The following is a 23,559-nucleotide window of genomic DNA, read 5'->3' on the forward strand; positions in this document are numbered from 1 at the left end:
TGATGCTCATTTTTGGGGGAAGTGCTGCCAAAGTTTTATTAGCAAAACGGATTTGATAAATATTAATATATTATTATTATGCTAGGTGTGCATTCGTTGACGGTTGCTGATCTAGCCGTGTATTGCCGCTCACATTTATTTCGATTGATACTGTTGTTTATTCGATCTTTTGCGGTTCTGCACGTCAACAAGTAAGTGTTATTGCTTATTGTTTTTTTTATTTACAGTACATTGAAGTATATCATTCAACCTAAATTGACCGCGATTTTATTCCCACCGAATAAAGTCGCAAACCTAGCCTTAGAGTTCCCGTCCCGTGTGTTCAAGAGATTGAACGACACAGGATTGTACAGTTTGTACAGTTTGCAAAAATGGTCTTCCCGTAACTCGGTCACGAAAACCATATATGTCTAGTAGCGGTAGAAAAATATTTGGTTGTTTTCCAGCGTTTGTTCTCCGGGTGGATGTATAGTATATGTTTTGTAACGCTTATTCCTCGCGGAATATATAATTAGCGTTACAGCGCATATACTAAATATCGCACTGAAGGAGAACGACGCCGAAAGGCTGCCGAATATTTTTCTCCGTTGCTAGGCATATATTGTGGCCGAGTTAAGGGGAGCCAGTTTTGCGAATGGGATAGGTCCATACCTTTAAAGCAGTCAATTACATTGACTTTGCTATTCTCGAGCGAAAACCCCTCCTAATTATCCGTGCTACAGAAATGGATACAGATCGAAGTTGGATGTATAGGCGGCTCCAGGGCGGGTTGTTGTACCCTGGTTTTGAGGAGCGCGTCCAAGAGTTTGTAAATTTCGCTTTACGCCATCCAGCGTGTATGAGCGGGCCCGATATTAAATGCCCTTGCCCTAGGGTGGGATGTAAAAATACGAGTTACCGAGATGTCGAAACAGTGAAACTCCACATTTTGCAGAAAGGGTTTGTTAAAGATTATCAAGTTTGGGTTTTTCATGGGGAGGGAAATGTTTTAAATCCCCGTCCTGTTACAAAACTGCCGGAGTATGACGTTGACATGGAATATGAGGGGGGTGACGAGTTTAGCTCAGTTTAGAGAATGGTTATTGATGCTGCGGGTCCAGAAGTAGTGTTCACGGAGAAGGAGCCGAATAATGAAGCTAAGAATTTTTATGATATGATGCGTGCGGCCGAAAAACCTGTATGCCCCGGTAATAGCAAACATTCACCCTTGTCTGCAGCTGCTAAAATGTTGGACATCAAATGTCGACATAGTGGGTCAGTAGCTTTAGTAGATGATGTGACCGAATTTATACAAGAGCTGCTCCCAGAGGACAACAAGATGCCAAAGAACTTTGCTGAAATAAAGAAGATAGTCAGAGGTCTTGGGTTGCCGGTTGAAGTTATCGATTGCTGTTTCCGCAACTGCATGATTTATTGGGGGTCAGACGCGGAGTTAACGCGATGCAAAATTTGCGATCACGAACGGTGGAAACCGCCCCCTAAAGGAAATTCTGTGAAAAGACGAGTTAACGTCCCTTATAGGAAAATGTTTTATTTTCCTATAACTCTGAGACTGCAGAGGTTGTACGCTTCTAAAGCCACCGCCAAGCATATGACGTGGCACGCAGAACACGAAATGGTTGATGGAAAGATGTGTCACCCGTCAGACTCCCCGGCGTGGAAACATTTCAGTGAATTGCATACAGAGTTTGCGGCAGAAGTTCGAAATATCAGACTGGGCCTGTGTACTATTCGGTTTCAGCTATTTGGGGCCTTCGGGCAGAATTATTCATCATGGCCTGTAATTTTGACACCATACAATCTTCCCCCAGGGATGTGTATGAAAGATGAGTTCATGTTTTTAACTGTTATTCTCCCTGGGCCTCGAAATCCTAAACACCAAATGGATATTTTCCTGCAGCCGTTGATAGCTGAGCTGAACCAACTGTGGGAATTCGGAGTGCAGACATTCGACGTTCAAAGGCGACAGAATTTCCAAATGAAAGCGGCACTTATGTGGACAATTAATGATTTTCCTGCTTATTCGATGTTGTCTGGCTGGAGCACATCTGGGAGACTGGCTTGCCCACACTGCATGGAAAATACGGATGCTTTTACGCTTAAAGGGAGTAGAAAACAGTCGTGGTTTGACTGTCACAGAAAGTTCTTTCCTCGTGGTCACCCGTACCGTCGTAATACAACTCATTTCCGAAAAGGAAAAACCGTAAACAATAGTTTCGGACAGCCGAAAACCGGAGAAGAATTGTTTGCAGAGGTGGACAGTCTGGGATTTATGAAGGCATATGAAATTGGGGCTGAGAAAAATAATGCTGCGAAGTCGGAAAATTATGGTTGGAATAAAAAAAGTATATTCTGGGATTTGCCGTATTGGAAAACGAATCTAATTCGTCACAATCTCGATGTCATGCATATTGAGAAAAACGTATTCGACAACATTTTCAATACTGTACTAAATATTCTCGGGAAAACAAAAGACCATGCAAAATCGAGAGAAGAGTTGAATGACATATGTGCTCGGCCTGAGTTAGCAAAAGATCCGGTTACTAGGAGATTTCCTAAGGCAATGTATGCTTTGGACAGGGACGGAAAAAAGGCTTTGCTCGAGTGGATTAAGTTAATAAAATTTCCAGATGGCTATGCGTCCAACTTGTCCAGATGTGTCGATACAATCGGTATGAAAATGCATGGAATGAAAAGTCACGACTGCCACATTTTTATGCAAAGACTTCTGCCAATCGCTCTCCGTGAGCTATTACCAAAGGAAGTGTGGGAGCCTATAACAGAGTTGAGTATCTTCTTTCGTGAGTTAACCTCCACGTCTCTAACAGAGAAAGATCTAGATCGTATGAGGCTGGAAATCCCAAAGATATTGTGTAAGCTGGAACGTATTTTTCCTCCCAGCTTTTTTGACTCTATGGAACATCTACCCGTACGTCTACCGTACGAAGCTATGATGGCAGGGCCGGTTCAGTATCGGTGGATGTACCCATTTGAAAGGTAATATTACTGAAGTTTCTCAATTTTGTGTATCAGTATATTAACATGTAATGTTTACTTACTGTGGCGTATGTGGAATCAGATATTTGAGAAAACTGAAAAAAAAGTGAGCAATAAAGGGAGGGTGGAAGGAAGCATTAGTAGCGGATACTTAAATGATGAAACCGCAAAATTTGCAGCTTATTATTTTTCAGAAGGTGACCCAATGATACCTGAGCGGCTGCAAAGAAATGAAGTTTGTGACATTGAAGTCGACGACGATGTTGAGAGACTATCTATTTTCAAGCCGCAAGGGCAATCAGTGGGTGCTTGCCGCAAGAGATATCTTGAAGATGCTGAGATTGTTGCTGCCCGGACATATGTTCTATTGAATTGTTCAGAAATTGAAAATTACAGAGAGTGAGATTTAATACAGCTGTCAATGTAATTAACAATGATTATTTAGCTTCTAATTATTAATTTCTTCGTAACAAAAGGGTTTTCGAAGGCGAGTTGCGTAGAGGAAACCCTGAAATCAGCACCTCGCAAATTGAAGCAAAGTTCGAGAGTGACTTTGCCTGCTGGTTTCAACAATATGTAAGTATTTTACAGAATATATTTCGATTCTTTTAGTTAAAAGTTCCGATTTATCATTTTTACGCTTCAGGTGCAAGATCCAACTGTCTGTACCAATCCCTTCATTCTTAGTCTCGCTAAAGGACCTCTTAGATCAGTCAGAACATTTAAGGGGTACCGTGTAAACGGGTTCAAGTTTCAGACTCAAGCTTATGGGGAGGAACAACTTACAATGAATAGTGGAGTCTGCGTAAGGGGAACTCAATATGTCGATAGCGAAAATGACTTTTATGGATTTCTGACAGACATAATTGAGTTAGAGTATCCAGCGCTTCCAATGAAAACGAATGTCTTATTTAAATGCGAATGGTTCGACCCAGCGCAAAATTCAGGCACAATTAGTAACAAAAAATACAACATGGTGGATATTAATAACAGAAAGAGATACAACAAGTATGAACCGTTCATCTTAGCTGAACAGGCCGACCAAGTTCATTACCTGCCATATCCGAGTAAAAGAAGGGATAAAATAAATTGGTGGGCAGTTTGCAGGATAAAGGCACGATCAGAGCTTGACATGCCCGAGGGGATTATCCCGGCCTTTCAAGATGACATAGAAGAAAATCCTCTCATTGTTGCAATAGAAGACAATCCAACATATTTGGCTGATCAAACTGGAGAAGCTGAGGAAGATGCGTTGTTCATGCCTCCTGAACAAGAAACAGAAGATGAGTTCATCGCATCCTCATCAGACGAAGATGAAAGCGAAGAACTTAAGTAGTTTAGTAAATTTTATGTACTAGATTTTTTGCAACCATAATCAATTTTTAAAGATGATGTATTAACGCTTCTCAAAATTATGTTTTTTAATTATATTATTCATGTGTACACTTGTTGAATTTGAATTTATATTTCTTAGTTTTATGTTTCACGAAGGAATGTATAATTTTATTAATAAATGTGTTGGTTGTTTGTCGAACATTTAAAATTGATGTATGTGCAGGTATGAGGGGTCGAGGTCGAGGATCAGGCACAGGCCGAGGATCAGCCTCAGGCCGAGGACGCGGACGGGGATCAGACCCTGTTCCTGGCGATGACGACGTTGCTGAGGAGCAGCAGCAGTTAGAGGCTGGAGCACCTGTTCAGCCTCGGCAGCAGCGTGAGCCTGGCGAGCCCCCGGCTGTTCTGGACGACCGGGGTAGGGCGAGGGTCCACCCGGACCCTAGCATGTATGTTTACAATTTAGTTATCCACGTTTAAATTGTAATATGTATATATACTAAACTATGCCTAAAAAATCACAGGACGATGTTGATCGACTCTGGGCCTGTTTCACGGGCTATTCGGGAGATTTTTAGGAAGTGCTGGTTCGATAATGGAACAACATGGCGCTTTCTAACAGCCGAGCAGAGAGAGTTCTACTTCAGGAGTTCCAGGTAATTCAATTTACAGCTTCGTAACGTTTAAATTATGTTTTTTTTGAAAAAACTAACTAATGCAACATGTTTGTATTGTTTGCAGAAAGAGTTCTGGTGGGATAGTGCGGCGTACAGCGAGGAGGTCATCAGACAGGTCTTCATGGTCCACGCAGCCAACCGCTACAAAGACAACATCCACAGAATGAGGAGGACGCAACAGAAGCATATTTCTGTGACCCAGGATATATGGGATGCTTGGAACGCGTTCTGGAACTCAGAGAAAGAGAAGAAAAGGTCAGAAACCACCCGAGCAAATCGGATGAGCGAGCCAGCGGGCGCCGGTTCTGGACCTGTCCGCCATACCGGTGGATCTCGCTCTGCTCTGAAGCATATGGATGTGATGGTTGGTTTTAAAATTCAGTAATTAAAATACTAAAATAACGTATTTGTTTTATTTTGATACTAATTGAATTGTATTTTTTCTTTTAGGAAAGGGAGCTTGGCCGGAAACCGAGTGCGACGGAGTTGTACACTCGCCTTCACTCCACGAAGGCTGACAAGAAGCCGGTCGACAAACGGGCTCAGGATATGACTGTTAAGTTTTTATTAAACTTGTAATTCTCTAAGTTGAATTTAATAATTCGGAAATGATATAATAGATTGAAAATGCTTGTTGGTTAGCTGTTAAACATGTTTATTATTGGATTATATACTGGAATTTGCTTGCAGGACTTCCCTGAAAAATGGGTGATGCTCATATTACAGAGGAAATGCTGTCGAAATTTCGTTAGAAATTAGGTTTACTTTGTAATATGTTATGCATTTTTGGTTGCTTTAAAACTAAACTGATATCTTTTTTATTGTTTTGTAGGACGCCATCATTGAGAGGCTTGCTGCTGCGACACAGCCTCAGACCGGAGAGGGTAGCTCCTCGAGCCCAGCTGCAGTGGATGAGACCCAGGTGTTTCTAGACATCGAGGGCATCAACAAGAAGAAACGCGTGTACGGCTTGGGTTCTGCGAGCAGCAGGTACGCCGGGCCAAGCACCAGGGTGCAGCGAGGCAGCTCTTCTAGGACGTCGCAGCAGGCAGACGAGGAGTTCGAGCGCCGTGTGCAGGCCGACATTCAGGAGGGTCTGCGACTGGCTCGGGAACAGCAGGCTGCGAACATGGCCCAGATGATACGCGAGGAGATTGCCAGGATGATTCCTAACCTTCCGGCAGAGTATCAGCCACAGCGCCCACCTACCCCACCAGACGATGACGACACACCAGCTTTGTAGTGTCGTGTTAGTTTATTTTATTACAAACATATAATACGTTTTTTTTTATATTCTGACGTTTATATGTATACTCTTATATTTACATATATATTTATTTGTCAGTTTTAATTGATTGTAATTCATAATTGAATTGTTTTACTGTATTTAAAACGACAGGGGAAAACGGCAAAAAAATAGCGTAAAACGGCAGAAAAATGCCGAAAAATTATGAAATTTGCGACGGACATTGGGATTTGCGACGGATATGGTTCGTCGTTGATTTGCGACGGATATGTCCGTCGCAAATGCCTCAGCTTTTGTCTCCAAGGCTGAGGCAATTGGCGACGGAAAGATCTGTCGCAACATCCAAAAAATTCCGTCGCCAATTAGTCTCCAAACGATATGAATTGGAGACACATTTGCGACGGAAGTTGTTGAAGTTGCGACGGACTTATCCGTCGCTAAATTAGCCACGGACACGTTGTCGGTCGCAAACTTTGTTTGCGACCAAATATGTTGCGACGGACAGAGTCCGTCGCAAATCCGTCGCAAAGGTAGTTTTGCGACGGATTTGAGGGCTTTAGCGACGGATATTTCCGTCGCTAAAGCCCTGTTTTCTTGTAGTGATCATGACAAAGCTGATAAAATAATAGTTGGACCATACCAACAACAATAGTCTAAAAATATAAGTATAAGACTAAAACATAAATAATCTGATACTACTACTGCGGTCTAAGAGTTTAAAACAGTTCGACTCTTTTATTCTGAAAATAAAATAAAGAACCTCCGAGAATGAAGAAACGGAGATCGACCAAAGCTCAAATCATAAACCTGGAAAATTTGGGAAAACAACGGGGTCAGATTTACTGAGTAGAGTTTATATAACCATTTACATTTATTAAGTTAAAAACCTTTAAAACATTTTCATCATGGATTTTCAATGAAACCCTAAACCACAATTCTAAATCTATTGTCGTGTCGGTGAGACGTATCTCATATAAACATATTTAAAATGATTCGTAAAATAATTTAAATAAATTCAAGTTAAAATCCATATCAGTGAGTCAGCCGAGTTATTAAAAACTACCAAGCTTCTTCCCACTTGCTGGACGACCAAAATCTAACCCGGTCCAAAAATTTATTAAATTTATAAACCCGAGTTTATAAATTAAAATACTTGATAAAATAATTATCCTATTCTTAAAATAGAATTCAATAACTTCAAATCCAAGTAACCCAAGTTACAACTAAAACTTAGCCATTTTAAGTTTATAAAGTTTAAGGACTAAACTGCATTTTAGCCAAAATTAATATTCAAAATCAAATTAATTACTTGTTCTTATTTTATTAAATTATAAATCAAATAAAGTTCAAAAATTATCCTATAGATAAAACTGAATTTGAATAACCTTTTATAAACTTTAGGGGCTAAAATGTAAATTTGCCAAATTGACATATCAATCAAAATTAGATATAATTACCCGAGTAATTATATTAATTTAGATTATATAATTTTCTTATAAATTGGTCAATTTTTAAATTGAAACAAGTAGAAAAGTTATTTTTAAATAGTAATATAGCTAAGGATTCAATTGATTTCATAATTAAAACAAAGATTAAGTTGATTAAAACAATTAACTCTAGTGACCACAATGGCCCTTTATCTAGATGACCAAATCAAATCTCATATTTCAAAAAGTAGCCTAGCCCGCCAACTCAAGGAAAGCACCACCTTCTTCCATTAAGAATAAAAAACAACACATAGCCGAATTACAGTAACCCAAGAAAACCCATGCTAAGATCAATTTCACATCTAATAAAATAACACAATTCCAAAAGGGATATTAAACTCCCTGGATCACTCGACTCTCAAGAAATTTCAAAAAGGTCACAAAAATCAATTTTCTTACGAAGTGGTCACTGAACTATACCTTTTATTACAAAACTATTTCTATTGTTACGAAAAGAACACTAAACTTTTTGTGAACTACAAAAAAAATCATTGGGTTATTCCTTTTATTACAAAAAGGTCACTGAACTATGTTCCTTTTTGTAATTTTAGCTTGCCACGTAAGCAAAAATGTTAGGTTTTTAAGTCGTTTTATATGGGTGAACCCTTTTGTAATAAAAGGTATAATTTAGTGACCATTTTGTAAGAAAATTGACTTTAGTGACCTTTTTGAGATTTCTTGAGACTTGAGTGACCTAGGGAGCTTAATATCCATTCCAAAAGCTTAGCAAGGACTTAACTCATCAATGTGTAACTATCAAGGACAAGGAATCAAAATGAACAACTGAATCTCTAGTAAACCATGAAACCATAGAATCAAGAACCGAGGTAAGACGACGAACGAAATCAACCTTAAATCTTATTGATTCTGTTATAAACTAGTCAATCAATATGATCTCTACTCTATTCAAAATATGGTGACAGAAAATGAACAAGGCGGCAGTAATAAATCAAAGAAAGGCAGCAAGTTATATTAGAAACGACGAAACGGAACGGCAATGAACGAAAGGATCTATACGTACCTTAATCGGTTTTGAAGCGTAGAGATTATGAAGGATATCAATTACTGATGTAACATAGCAACAAAACTCAGAAATCCGCTACATCATGACGGATGCGAATTTAGAACGTAGCAAACGATATCGAAACGAATAAACGAGTAACGAAAAGGAATGACGTAAAACTTACCGGATCTTGAATCGAAAGAATTAAGGAATGATGAAGTTCAGATTGTTTAATGTAATGAATGGCGGCTGAGTTTGTGAAACAGAGAATGAAAATATTAGGTTTAGGAAGAGAAGAAACGTGAAACAGAGCTAATACACATGAATAAGGAGATGACCTGCAATTCCTTCTTTTTGTAACTACAATTGGACTTTCAAATTAATAAAGAATGGGTCTATCATTAAAGAAAAGAAAACAAGAAAGAAAATGGGCCTTTTAGCGATTTAAGCCAAACGTTTAATACGTTACGAAACAAATTCTAACATTTCCCCTTTTTAGCGAAACGTTTAAAATGTTACGAAATAAATCATATCGTTTCACCTTTTTAGCGATATAAGCCAAACGTTTAAAACATTTCGAAACAAATCCAAACGTTTCCCCTTTTTAGCAATTTAAGCCAAACGTTTAAAACGTTACGAAACCAATCCAAACGTTTAAAACGTTATGAAACAAATTCAAACATGTTTCACCTTTTAGCGATTTAAGCTAAACATTTGCAAACATTACGAAATCAATCCAAACGTTTCGCCTTTTTAGCGATTTAAGCCAAATGTTTACAAACGTTAGGAAACAGTCCAAATGTTTCACCTTTTTAGCGATTAAAGCCAAACGTTTAAAATGTTACGAAACAAATCCAAACATTTCACCTTTTAAGGGATTTAAGCCAAGCGTTTGGAAACGTTCCGAAACAAATCCAAACGGTTCCCCTTTTTAGCGATTTAATCCAAACAATTAAAATGTTACGAAACCAATCCAAACGTTTTAAAAGCTATGAAACATATCCAAATGTTTAAACCATTATGAAAAAGATCCTAACGTTTCACCTTTTTAGCGATTTAAGCCAAACATTTAAAACGTAATGAAAAAATCCTAACGTTTCACCTTTTTAACGATTAAAGCCAAACATGTAAAACGTTTCGAAGCAAATTCAAACGTTTCACCTTTTTAGCGATTTAAGCCAAACATTTACAAACGTTTCGAAACAAATCCAAAGCTTTCACCTTTTTAGTAATTTAAGCGAAACGTTTAAAACGTTACGAAACAAATCCAAATGTTTAAAACTTAAGAACCAATCCAAACGTTTAAAACGTTATGAAACAAATCCTCACGTTTCACCTTTTTAGCGTTTGAAACTAACGTTTAAAACGTTACGAAAGAAATCCTAACGTTTCACCTTTTTAGCGATTTAAGCCGAACATTTAAAACGTTACGAAACAAATCTAAACGTCTAACCTTTTTAGTGAAGCCAAAAGTTAACAAAATGTTACGAAATAAATCCAATGGTTTCACCTTTTTAGTGATTTAAGCTAAACGTTTAAGACGTTACGAAACAAATCCAAACGTGTCACATTTTTTGCGATTTTCGCCAAACATTTACAAACTTTTGGAAACAAATCCAAACGTTTCCCTATTATAGCGATTTAAACCAAACATTTAAAACGTTACGAGAGCATTCCAAACTTTTGAAATGTTACGAAATAAATCCAAATGTTTCACCTTTTTAGCGATTTCAGCCAAACGTTTACGAATGTTACGAAACAAATCAAAATATTTCAAACGTTACAAAACCAATCCAAACGTTTAAAATGTTATGAAACAAATCCAAATGTTTCCCCTTTTTAGCAGTTTAGGCCAAACGTCTACAAACTTTACAAAACCAATCCAAACGCTTAAAATATTATGAAAAAAATCCAAACGTTTAGAACGTTACAAAACAAATCAAACTTTTCACCTTTTTAGCGATTTAAGACAACCATTTACAACCGTTACGAAACAAATTCAAACGTTTCACCTTTTTAGAGATTTAAGCCAACAATTTAAAACGTTGCAAAAAAATCCAAACGTTTAAAACGTTACGAAATAAATCCTTACGTTTCACCTTTTTAGCGATTTAAGCCAAACTTTTAAAACGTTATGAAACAAATCCTAACGTTTCACCTTTTTTGCGTTTGAAACCAAACGTTTAAAACGTTACGAAAGAAATCCAAACGTTTCACCTTTATAGCGATTTAAGCCAAAAATTTAAATCGTTGCGAAACAAATCCTAACGTTTCACCTTTTTAGCGATTTAAGCCAAACGGGTAAAACGTTTTTAAACTAATCCAAACGTCTCACCTTTTTAGCGATTTAAGCCAAACGTTTACAAAACGTTACAAAACAAATCCAAAAGTTTCACCTTTTTAGTGATTTAAGCCAAACGTTTAAAATGTTACGAAACAAATCCAAATGTTTCACCTTTTTAGCGATTTAAGACAACCGTTTACAACCGTTACGAAACAAATTCAAATGTTTCACTTTTTTAGAGATTTAAGCCAAACATTTAAAACGTTACAAAAAATCCAAACGTTTAAAACGTTACGAAATAAATCCTTACGTTTCACCTTTTTAGCGATTTAAGCCAAACGTTTAAAACGTTACGAAACAAATCCTAACGTTTCACCTTTTTAGTGTTTGAAACCAAACGTTTAAAACGTTATGAAAGAAATTATAACATTTCCCCTTTTTAGCGTTTTAAGCCAAACATTTAAAACGTTACGAAACAAATCCAGACGTTTCACCTTTTTAGCGATTTAAGCCAAATGTTTACAAAACGTTACAAAAGAAATCCAAACGTTTCATATTTTTCGATTTAAGCCAAACGTTTGGAAACAAAACAAAAGTTTCCCTTTATAGCGATATAAGCCAAACATTTAAAACGTTATACAACCACTCCAAACTTTTAGAACGTTACCAAACAAATCCAAATGTTTTACCTTTTTAGCGATTTAAGCCAAACATTTAAAAATGTTACGAAACAAATCCAAATGTTTCACCTTTTTCTCAATTTAAGCCAAACGTTTTAAACGTTGAGAAATCAATCTAAACGTTTAAAATGTTACGAAAAAAATCCCAACGTTTAAATCGTTACAAAACAATCTTAACATTCCACCTTTTTAGCGATTAAAGACAACCGTTTACAAACGTAACGAAACAAATCCAAACATTTCACCTTTTTAGCGATTTAAGCCAAACGTTTAAAATGTTGCAAAAAAAATCCAAACGTTTAAAACGTTACGAAACAAATCCTAACGTTTCACCTTTTTAGCGATTTAAGCAAAACGTTTAAAACGTTACGAAACAAATCCCAACGTTTCACCTTTTTAGCTATTGAAGCCAAACGTTTAAAATGTTACGAAACAAATCCTCATGTTTCACCTTTTTGGAAATTTAAGACAAATATTTAAAAAGTTACGAAACCAATCCAAATGTTTAAAACGTTATCAAACAAATCCTAATGTTTCTCCTTTTAAGAAATTTAAGCCAAACGTTGAAAACATTACGAAACAAATCCAAATGTTTCACATTTTTTGGGATTTATGTCAAACGTTTAAAACGTTACGAAACCAATCCAAACGTTTCCCCATCTTAGCGATTAAGCCAAACGTTTAAAAATGTCACGAAACAAATCCAAGCGTTTCACCTTTATAGCAATATAAGTCAAAACGTTAAAAACGTTACGAAACTAATCCTAACATTTCACCTTTCTAGCGATTTAAGCCAAACACTTAAAACAGTATGAAACCAATCCAAACATTTAAAACGTTACGTAACAAATTCAAACGTTTCACGTTTTTAGTGATTTAAGCCAAACGTGTGCGAACGTTACGAAATAAATACTAAACTTTATCCTTTTTAACGATTTAAGCAAAACGTTACGAAACGAATCCAAAGGTTTTCTCTTTTGCAATTTAAGCCATACGTTTACAAATGTTACGAAACAAATCCAAACGTTTCCCCTTTTTATGATTTAAGCCAAAGGTTTACAAACGTTATGAAATAAATCCAAACGTTTCGTGTTTTTAGCGATTTAAGCTAAACGTTTAAAACTTTACGAAACCAATCCAAACGTTTAAAACGTTACGAAACAAAATCTAAACATTTCACCTTTTTAGCGATTTAAGTCAAACGTTTGCAAAAGTTACGAACAAATCCAAACGGTTCCCCTTTTGAGCGATTTAATCCAAAAGTTTAAAACGTTACGAAATTAATCCAAATGTTTAAACTGTTACGAAAAAAATCCTAACGTTTCAGCTTTTGAGCGATATAAAGAAAACGTTTAATACGTTGCAAAACAAATTCTAATGTTTCCCCTATTTAGCAAATAAAGCCAAACGTTTAATATGTTACAAAATAAATCCTAACATTTCACCTTTTTTGCGATTTAAGCCAAACTTTTAAAACTTTTTGAAACAAATCCAAATGTTTCCCCTTTTGAGCAATTTAAGCTAAACGTTTAAAACGTTACGAAACCAATCGAAACGTTTAAAAAGTTACAAAAAAAATCCAAACGTGTTTCCTCTTTTTAGAAATTTAAGCCAAAAATTTACAAACTTTACGAAATAAATCCAAACGTTTCACATTTTTAGCTATTTAAGCCAAACGTTTACAACGTTACGAAACAAATCCAAACATTTCACTTTTTTAGCGATTTAAGCAAACGTTTACAAACATTACGAAACAAATCCAAATGTGTCTGCTTTTAGCAATTTAAGGCAAACGTTTAAAACGCTACAAAACCAATCCAAACATTTCACCTTTTTAGCGATTTAAGCCAAACGTTTACAAACGTTACGAAACAAATCCAACGTTTCACCTTTTTAATAGTTTAAGCCAAATGTTTAAAACGTTACGAAACCAATCCAAAAATTTTAAACGTTACAAGACAAATCTAAACGTTTCACCTTATTAGCGATTTAAATAAAACCTTTACAAGCGTTAAGAAAGAAATCCAAACGTTTCACCTTTTTAGCTGTGGAAGCCAAATGTTTGAAACGTTATGAAACCAATCCAAACGTTTCAAACGTTACAAAATAAATCCAAACGTTTCACCTTTTTAGCGATTTAAGCCAAACCTTCACAAACGTTACGAAACAAATCCGAACGTTTCACCTTTTTTGCTATTTAAGCCAAATGGTTAAAATGTTACGAAACCCATGCAAAAGTTTAAATTCTTATGAAATGAATTCTAATGTTTCACCCATTTAGCTATTAAAGCCAAACATAAAAAACGTTACGAAACAAATCCAAAAGTTTAAAATGTTACGAAACAAATCCAAACGTTTAAAACGTTACAAAACAAATCCAAATGTTTCACCTTTTTAGCGATTAAAGACAACCGTTTACAAATGTTACGAAACGAATCCAAACATTTCACCTTTTTAGCGATTTAAGCAGAACGTTTAAAACGTTTCATACAAATCCAAACGTTTAAACCGTTACGAAACAAATCCTAACGTTTCACCTTTGTAGAGATTTAATACAAACGTTTAAAACGTTATGAAACAAAGCCTAACTTTCACGTTTTTAGCTATTGAAGCCAAATATTTAAAATGTGACGAAACAAATCCTAACGTTTTATCTTTTTGGAAATTTAAGATAAACGTTTAAAACGTTACGAAACCAATTCAAAGGTTTAAAACACTAAGAATCAATTCCTAACGTTTCTCCTTTGTAGCAACTTAATCCAAAGGTTGAAAACGTTACGAAACAAATCCAAAAGTTTCGCTTTTTTAGATATTTAAGCCAAACGTTTCAAACGTTACGAAAGCAATACAAACGTTTAAAACGGTACGAAACAAATCCAAATGTTTCACCTTTTGAGCGATTTAAGCCAAATGTTTACAAACATTACGAAACAAAGTTAAACATTTCACCTTTTTAGTAATATAAGCCAAACGTTTAAAACGTTACGAAACTAATCCAAACATTTCACCTTTTTAGCGATTTAAGCCAAACGGTTAAAACGTTACGAAACCAATCCAAACGTTTAAAACGTTACGTAACAAATCCAAATGTTTCACCTTTTTAACAATTTAAGCCAAACGTCTACAAAAGTCACGAAACCAATGTAAACGTTTCACATTTTTTGCGATTTCAGCCAAACGTTTACAGACGTTACGAAACAAATCCAAACCTTTCCCCTTTTTAGCGATTTAAGCCAAACGTTTACAGACGTTACAAAACAAATACAAACGTTATAACCTTTTTAGCGATTTAAGACAAAATTTTACAAATGTTACAAAACAAATCCAAACATTTCACCTTTTTAGCGATGTAAGCCAAACGTTTAAAACGTTATGAAACCAATCCATACGTTTCAAACGATATGAAAAAATCCAAAAATTTCCCCTTTTCAGCGATTTAAGCAAAACGTTAACAAACTTTATGAAACACATCCTAACATTTCATATTTTAAGCCAAACGTTTAAAAATTTCCCCTTTTCAGCGATTTAAGCCAAACGTTTAAAACGTTACTATACCAATCCAAACGTTTAAAGCGTTACGAAAAAAATCCAAACGTTTCACCTTTTTAGCGATTGAAGCCAAACGTTTAAAACGTTACTAAACAAATTCTAACGTTTCCCCTTTTTAGCGATTAAAGCCAAACATTTCAAATGTTACGAAATAAATCCTATTGTTTCACCTTTTTAGCCATTTAAGCCAAACGTTTAAAATGTTTTGAAACAAATCCAAACGTTTCACCTTTTTAGCAATTTAAGCCAAACGTTTAAAACGTTATGAAACAAATCCAAACGTGTTTCACCTTTTTAGCAATTTAAGCCAAACGTTTAGAAACGTTACGAAATAAATCCAAACGTTTACAAACGTTACGAAAGAAATCCAAACGTTTCGTGTTTTTAGAGATTTAAGCCAAACATTAAAAACTTTACGAAACCAATCCAAACGTTTAAAACGTTACAAAACAAAATCCAAACGTTTCACCTTTTTAGCGATTTAAGTCAAACGTTTGCAAAAGTTACGAAACAAATCCAAACGGTTCCTCTTTTGAGCGCTTTAATCCAAAAGTTCAAAACGTTACGAAATTAATCCAAATGTTTAAAACGCTACGAAAAAAATCCAAACGGTGCCCCTTTTGAGCGATTTAATCCAAACGCTTAAAACGTTACGAAACCAATCCAATCGTTTAAAACGCTACAAAACATATCCAAATGTTTAAAATGTTATGAAAAAAATTCTAACGTTTCACCTTTATAGAGATTTAAGCCAACCATTTAAAACGTTACGAAACAAATCCTAACGTTTCACCTTACTATCCATTTAAGCCAAACGTGTAAAACGTTACGAAACAAATCCAAACGTCTCAACTATTTAGCGATTTAAGCCAAAAGTTTACAGAACGTTACAAAACAAATACAAAACTTTCACCTTTTTAGTGATTTAAGCCAAACATATAAAATATTACGAAACAAATCAAAATGTTTAAAACGTTAAGAAAACAATCCTAACGTTTCACCTTTTTAGCGTTTGAAACCAAATGTTTAAAACGTTACGAAAGAAATCCTAACGTTTCCCCTTTTTAGCGATTTAAGCCAAAAATTTAAAACATTATGAAAAAAATCCAAACGTTTCACCTTTTTTTCCAATTTAAGCCAAAGGTTTACAAAAGGTTACAAAATAAATCCAAAAGTCTCACCTTTTTAGTTATTTATGCCAAACGGTTAAAACGTTACGAAACAAATCCAAACGTTTCGCATTTTTTGCGATTTAAGCCAAACATTTACATACATTTGGAAACAAATCCAAACGTTTCCCCTTTATTGCAATTTAAGCCAAACATTTAAAACGTTACGAAACCATTCCGAACTTTTGAAACGTTACGAAATAAATCCAAATGTTTCATCTTTTTAGCGATTTATGCCAAACTATTACAAACGTTACGATACAAATCCAAATGTTTCCTTTTTATCATTTTAAGCCAAACGTTTAAAACGTTACGAAACCAATCAAACCGTTTAAAATGTTACGAAAAAAATCCAAACGTTTCCCGTTTTTAGCAATTTAAGCCAAACGTTTACGAAGTTTAAGAAAAAAATCCAAACGTTTCCCCTTTTTAGCGATTTAAGCGAAACGTTAACATGTTACGAAACCAATCCAAACCATTAAAACGTTAAGAAACAAATCCACACGTTTCACATTTTTAGCGATTTAAGCCCAACGTTTAAAACGTTACGAAACCAATCCAAATGTTTAAAACGTTACGAAACAAATCCACACGTTTCATATTTTTAGCGATTTAAACCAAACGTTAACAAACGTTAAAAAATAAATCCAAGCGTTTTACCTTTTAGAGATTTAAGGCAAACCTTAATAAACATTAAAAGATAAATTTAAACGTTTCGCCTTTTTAGCGATTTAAGCCAAACATTTACAAACATTATGAAACCAATCCAAATGTCTAAAACTTTACGTAACAAATCCAAACGTTTCACCTTTTTAGCGATTTAAGCCAAACATTTACAAACGTTATGAAACCAATCCAAACATTTCACCTTTTTAGAGATTTAAGCCAAACTTTTACAAACATTACGAAACAAATCCAAACGTTTACCCTTTTAAGAAATTTAAGCCAAACGTCTACAAACGCTACGAAACAAATCTAAACGTTTAACCTTTTTAGCGATTTAAGCCAAACGTCTAAAACCTTACGAAACCAATCCACATGTTTAAAACTATATGAAACAAATCCAAACGTTTCCCCTTTTCAACGATTTAAGCCGGACGTTAACAAACGTTACGAAACAAATCCTATCATTTCACCTTTTTCATGATTTAATCCAAACGTTTAAAACGTTACGAAACAAATCCAAATGTTTAAAACTTAAGAACCAATCGAAACGTTTAAAACGTTACGAAACAAATCCTCACGTTTCACCTTTTTAGCGTTTGAAACAAACGTTTAAAACGTTATGAAAGAAATCCTAACGTTTCACCTTTTTAGCGATTTAAGCCGAACATTTAAAACGTTACGAAACAAATCTAAACTTTTAACCTTTTTAGCGATTTAAGCCAAAAGTTAACAAAATGTTACGAAATAAATCCAAAGATTTCACCTTTTTAGTGATTTAAGCTAAACGTTTAAAACGTTACGAAACAAATCCAAACGTGTCACATTTTTTGCGATTTTCGCCAAACGTTTACAAACGTTTGGAAACAAATCCAAACGTTTCCCCTTTATCGCGATTTAAGATAAACATTTAAAACGTTACGAGAGCATTCCAAACTTTTGAAACGTTACGAAATAAATCCAAATGTTTCACCTTTTTAGCGATTTCAGCCAAACGTTTACAAATGTTACGAAACAAATCCAAATATTTCACTTTTTCATCAATTTAAGCCAAATATTTAAAATGTTAAGAAACCAATCCAAACGTTTAAAATGTTACGAAACAAATCCAAATGTCTCCCCTTTTTAGCAGTTTAGGCCAAACGTATACAAATTTTACGAAACCAATCCAAACACTTAAAATATTATGAAAAAATCCAAACGTTTGAAACGTTACAAAACAAATAAAACTTTTCACCTTTTTAGCGATTTAAGACAACCGTTTACAACCGTTACGAAAAAAATTCAAATGTTTCACCTTTTTAGAGATTTAAGCCAAACATTTAAAACGTTGCAAAAAAATCCAAACGTTTAAAACGTTACGAAATAAATCCTTACGTTTCACCTTTTTAGCGATTTAAGCCAAACGTTTAAAACGTTATGAAACAAATCCTAACGTTTCACCTTTTTTCTGTTTGAAACCAAACGTTTAAAACGTTACGAAAGAAATCGAAACGTTTCACCTTTTTAACGATTTAAGCCAAAAATTTAAATCGTTACGAAACAAATCCTAACGTTTCACCTTTTTAGCGATTTAAGCCAAACGAATAAAACGTTTTGAATTAAATCCAAACGTCTCACCTTTTTAGCGATTTAAGCCAAAAGTTTACAAAAAGTTACAAAACAAATCCAAAAGTTTCACCTTTTTAGTGATTTAAGACAAACGTTTAAAACGTTACGAAACAAATCCAAATGTTTCAAACGTTAAGAAACCAATCCAAATGTTTAAAACGTTATGAAACAAATCCTAACGTTTCACCTTTTTAGTGTTTGAAACCAAACGTTTAAAACGTTACGAAAGAAATTATAACATTTCCCCTTTTTAGCGATTTAAGCAAAACATTTAAAACGTTACGAAACAAATCCAAACGTTTCAACTTTTTAGCGATTTAAGCCAAATGTTTACAAAACGTTACAAAAGAAATCCAAACGTTTCATATTTTTGCGATTTAAGCCAAACATTTAGAAACGTTTGGAAACAAAACAAACGTTTCCCCTTTATAGCGATTTAAGCCAAACATTTAAAACGTTATGAAACCATTCCAAACTTTTGAAACGTTACGAAATAAATCCAAATGTTTTACCTTTTTAGCGATTTAAGTCAAACATTTAAAAATGTTACAAAACAAATCCAAATGTTTCACCTTTTTCTCAATTTAAGCAAAACGTTTTAAACGTTGAGAAACCAATCTAAACGTTTAAAATGTTACGAAACATATCCAAACGTTTAAATCGTTACAAAACAATCCGAACATATCACCTTTTTAGCGATTTAAGACAACCGTTTACAAACGTAACGAAACAAATCCAAACGTTTCACCTTTTTAGCGATTTAAGCGAAACGTAAAAAATGTTGCAAAAAAGATCCAAACGTTTAAAACGTTACGAAACAAATCCTAACATTTCACCTTTTTAGCGATTTAAGCAAAACGTTTAAAACGTTATGAAACAAATCCTAACGTTTCACCTTTTTAGCTATTGAAGCCAAACGTTTAAAATGTTACGAAACAAATCCTCACGTTTCACCTTTTTGGCAATTTAAGACAAATATTTAAAAAGTTATGAAACCAATCCAAAGGTTTAAAAAGTTATCAAACAAATCCTAATGTTTCTCCTTTTAAGAAATTTAAGCCAAACGTTGAAAACATTACGAAACAAATCCAAAAGTTTCACCTTTTTTGGGATTTATGTCAAACGTTTAAAACGTTACGAAACCAATCCAAACGTTTCCCCTTCTTAGTGATTAAGCCAAACGCTTACAATTGTCACGAAACAAATCCAAACGTTTCACCTTTTTAGCAATATAAGTCAAACGTTAAAAACATTACGAAACTAATCTTAACATTTCACTTTTCTAGCGATTTAAGCCAAACACTTAAAACAGTATGAAACCAATCCAAACATTTAAAATGTTACGTAACAAATCCAAACGTTTCACCTTTTTAGTGATTTAAGCCAAACGTGTGCGAACGTTACGAAACAAATACTAACCTTTATCCTTTTTAACGATTTAAGCAAAACGTTACGAAACGAATCCAAAGGTTTTCTCTTTTGCAATTTAAGCCAAACGTTTACAAATGTTACGAAACAAATCCAAACGTTTCCCCTTTTTAGCGATTTAAGCCAAACGTTTACAAACGTTCTGAAATAAATCCAAACGTTTCGTGTTTTTAGCAATTTAAGCCAAACGTTTAAAACTTTACAAAACCAATCCAAACGTTTAAAACTTTACGAAACAAAATCCAAACATTTCACCTTTTTAGCGATTTAAGTCAAACGTTTGCAAAAGTTACGAAACAAATCCAAGCGGTTCCCCTTTTGAGCGATTTAATCCAAAAGTTTAAAACGTTACGAAATTAATCCAAACGTTTAAACTGTTACGAAAAAAATCCTGACGTTTCAGCTTTTTAGCGATATAAAGCAAACGTTTAAAACGTTACAAAACAAATTCTAATGTTTCCCCTATTTAGCAATTAAAGCCAAACGTTTAATATGTTACAAAATAAATCCTAACGTTTCACCTTTTTAGCAATTTAAGCCAAACTTTTAAAACTTTTTGAAACTAATCCAAATATTTCCCCTTTTGAGCAATTTAAGCCAAATGTTTAAAACGTTACGAAACCAATCGAAACGTTTAAAACTTTACGAAATAAATCTAAACGTTTTGCCTTTCTAGCGATTTAAGCCAAATGTTTACAAACCATACGAAACAAATCCAAACGTTTCACATTTTTAGCGATTTAAGCCAAACGTTTACAACGTTACGAAACAAATCCAAACATTTCACCTTTTTTAGCGATTTAAGCAAACGTTTACAAACGTTACGAAAGAAATCAAAATATGTCTGCTTTTAGCAATTTACGCCAAACGTTTAAAACGTTGCAAAACCAATCCAAACATTTCACCTTTTTAGCGATTTAAGCTAAACGTTTACAAACGTTACGAAACAAACGTTTCACCTTTTTTATAATTTAAGCCAAATGTTTAAAACATTACGAAACCAATCCAAAAAATTTAAACGTTACAAAACAAATCAAAACGTTTCACCTTATTAGCGATTTAAGCAAAACCTTTACAAGCGTTAAGAAAGAAATCCAAACGTTTCACCTTTTTAGCTGTTGAAGCCAAATGTTTGAGAAGTTATGAAACCAATCCAAACGTTTCAAACGTTATGAAATAAATCCTAACGTATCACCTTTTTAGCGATTTAAGCCAAACCTTCATAAACGTTACGAAACAAATCCAAACGTTTCACCGGTTTTGCGATTTAAACCAAACGGTTAAAATGTTACGAAACCAATGAAAAAGTTTAAAACGTTATAAAACGAATTCTAACGTTTCACCCATTTAGTTATTGAAGCCAAACATTTAAAACGCTACAAAACAAATCCTAACGTTTCACCTTTTTTGCGATTTAAGCCAAACGTTTAAAACGTTACGAAACAAATCCAAACGTTTAAAATATTACAAAACCAATCCAAACGTTTAAAACGTTACAAAACAAATCCAAACGTTTCACCTTTTTTGCGATTAAAAACAACCGTTTACAAATGTTACGAAACAAATCCAAACATTTCACCTTTTTAGCGATTTAAGCAGAACGTTTAAAACATTTCCAACAAATCCTAACGTTTTACCTTTTTGGCAATTTAAGCCAAACGTTTTACCTTTTTCGCAATTTAAGCCAAACGTTTAAAACGTTACGAAACCAATTCAAAGGTTTAAAACACTAAGAAACAATTCCTAACGTTTCTTCTTTGTAGCAATTTAAGCCAAAGGTTAAAAACGTTACGAAACAAATCCAAACGTTCTGCCTTTTTAGAGATTTAAGCCAAATGTTTAAAACGTTACGAAACCAATCCAAACTTTTAAAACGGTACGAAACAAATCCAAATGTTTTACCTTTTTAGCGATTTAAGCCAAATGTTTACAAACGTTACGAAACAAAGTTAAACGTTTCACCTTTTTAGCAATATAAACCAAACGTTTAAAACGTTACGAAACTAATCCAAACATTTCACCTTTTTAGCGATTTAAGCGAAACGCTTAAAACGTTAAGAAACCAATCCAAACGTTTAAAACGTTACATAACAAAACCAAACGTTTCACCTTTTTAGAGATTTAAGCGAGACGTCTACAAACGTTACGAAACCAATGTAAACGTTACACCTTTTTTGCGATTTCAGCCAAACGTTTACAGACGTTACGAAACAAATCCAAACGTTTCCCGTTTTTAGCGATTTAAGCCAAACGTTTAACCTTTTTAGCGATTTAAGCCAAAATTTTACAAACGTTACAAAACAAATCCAAACATTTCACCTTTTTAGCGATGTAAGGCAAACGTTTATAACGTTATGAAACCAATCCACACGTTTAAAACGATATGAAACAAATCCAAACATTTCCCCTTTTCAGCGATTTAAGCAAAACGTTAACAAACTTTACGAAACAAATCCTAACATTTCACATTTTTCGCGATTTAAGCCAAACGTTTAAAACGTTACTATACCAATCCAAACGTTTAAAGCATTACGAAAAAATCCAAATGTTTCACCTTTTTAGCGATTTAAGCCAAACGTTTATAACGTTACGAAATAAATTCTAACGTTTCCCCTTTTTAACGATTAAAGCCAAGCGTTTATCGTTTCACCTTTTTAGGGATTTAAGCCAAACGTTGAGAAACGTTACGAAATAAATCCAAACGTTTCGTATTTTTAGCGATTTAAGCCAAACGTTTAAAACTTTACGAAACCAATCCAAACGTTTAAAACGTTATGAAACAAAATCCAAACATTTCACCTTTTTAGCGATTTAAGTCAAATGTTTGCAAAAGTTTCGAAACAAATCCAAACGGTTCCCTTTTGAGCGTTTTAATCCAAGAGTTTAAAACGTTACAAATTTAATCCAAACGTTTAAAACACTACGAAACAAATCCGAACGGTTCCCCTTTTGAGCGATTTAATCCAAACGTTTAAAACGTTACGAAACAAATCCAAACGTTTAAAACGCTACGAAACATATCCAAACGTTACAAAAAAATCCTAACGTTTCACTTTTATAGCGATTTAAGCCAACCATTTAAAACGTTACGAAACAAATCCAAACATTTTACCTTTTTTGCGATTTAAACAAAACGTTTACAAACGTTACAAAACAAATACTAACCTTTATCCTTTATAACGATTTAACCAAAACGTTACGAAACAAATCCAAAGGTTTTCTCTTTTTTGCAATTTAAGCCAAACATTTACAAATGTTACAAAACAAATCCAAATGTTTCACCTTTTTAGCGATTTAAGCCAAACGTTTACAAACGTTATGAAATAAATCCAAACATTTCGTGTTTTTAGCGATTTAAGCCAAACGTTTAAAACTTTACGAAACCAATCCAAACGTTTAAAACGTTACGAAACAAAATCCAAACATTTCA

General features: G+C 34.3%; 2 protein-coding genes across 2 annotated transcripts; both read left to right on the forward strand.

The window, feature by feature from the left end:
- The first annotated feature begins 1,075 nt into the window (after positions 1–1,075).
- On the forward strand, positions 1,076–4,333 carry LOC126687685 (uncharacterized). The gene is made up of 7 exons (XM_056106347.1): positions 1,076–1,560; positions 1,672–2,345; positions 2,475–2,982; positions 3,034–3,103; positions 3,215–3,396; positions 3,474–3,573; positions 3,644–4,333. Exons 1-7 carry the CDS (start codon positions 1,076–1,078, stop codon positions 4,331–4,333), a joined length of 2,709 nt encoding a protein of 902 aa, XP_055962322.1.
- A 1,115-nt stretch (positions 4,334–5,448) lies between these two features.
- On the forward strand, positions 5,449–6,278 carry LOC126687686 (uncharacterized). Its single transcript, XM_050382243.2, has 2 exons — positions 5,449–5,564; positions 5,842–6,278. The coding sequence occupies exons 1-2, from the start codon at positions 5,559–5,561 to the stop codon at positions 6,250–6,252; spliced, it is 417 nt and encodes a 138-aa protein (XP_050238200.2). The 5' UTR covers positions 5,449–5,558; the 3' UTR covers positions 6,253–6,278.
- The last annotated feature ends 17,281 nt before the right edge of the window (positions 6,279–23,559 follow it).

This window comes from Mercurialis annua, linkage group LG6 (genome assembly GCF_937616625.2).
Source record: "Mercurialis annua linkage group LG6, ddMerAnnu1.2, whole genome shotgun sequence".
NCBI classification, from domain to species: domain Eukaryota; kingdom Viridiplantae; phylum Streptophyta; class Magnoliopsida; order Malpighiales; family Euphorbiaceae; genus Mercurialis; species Mercurialis annua.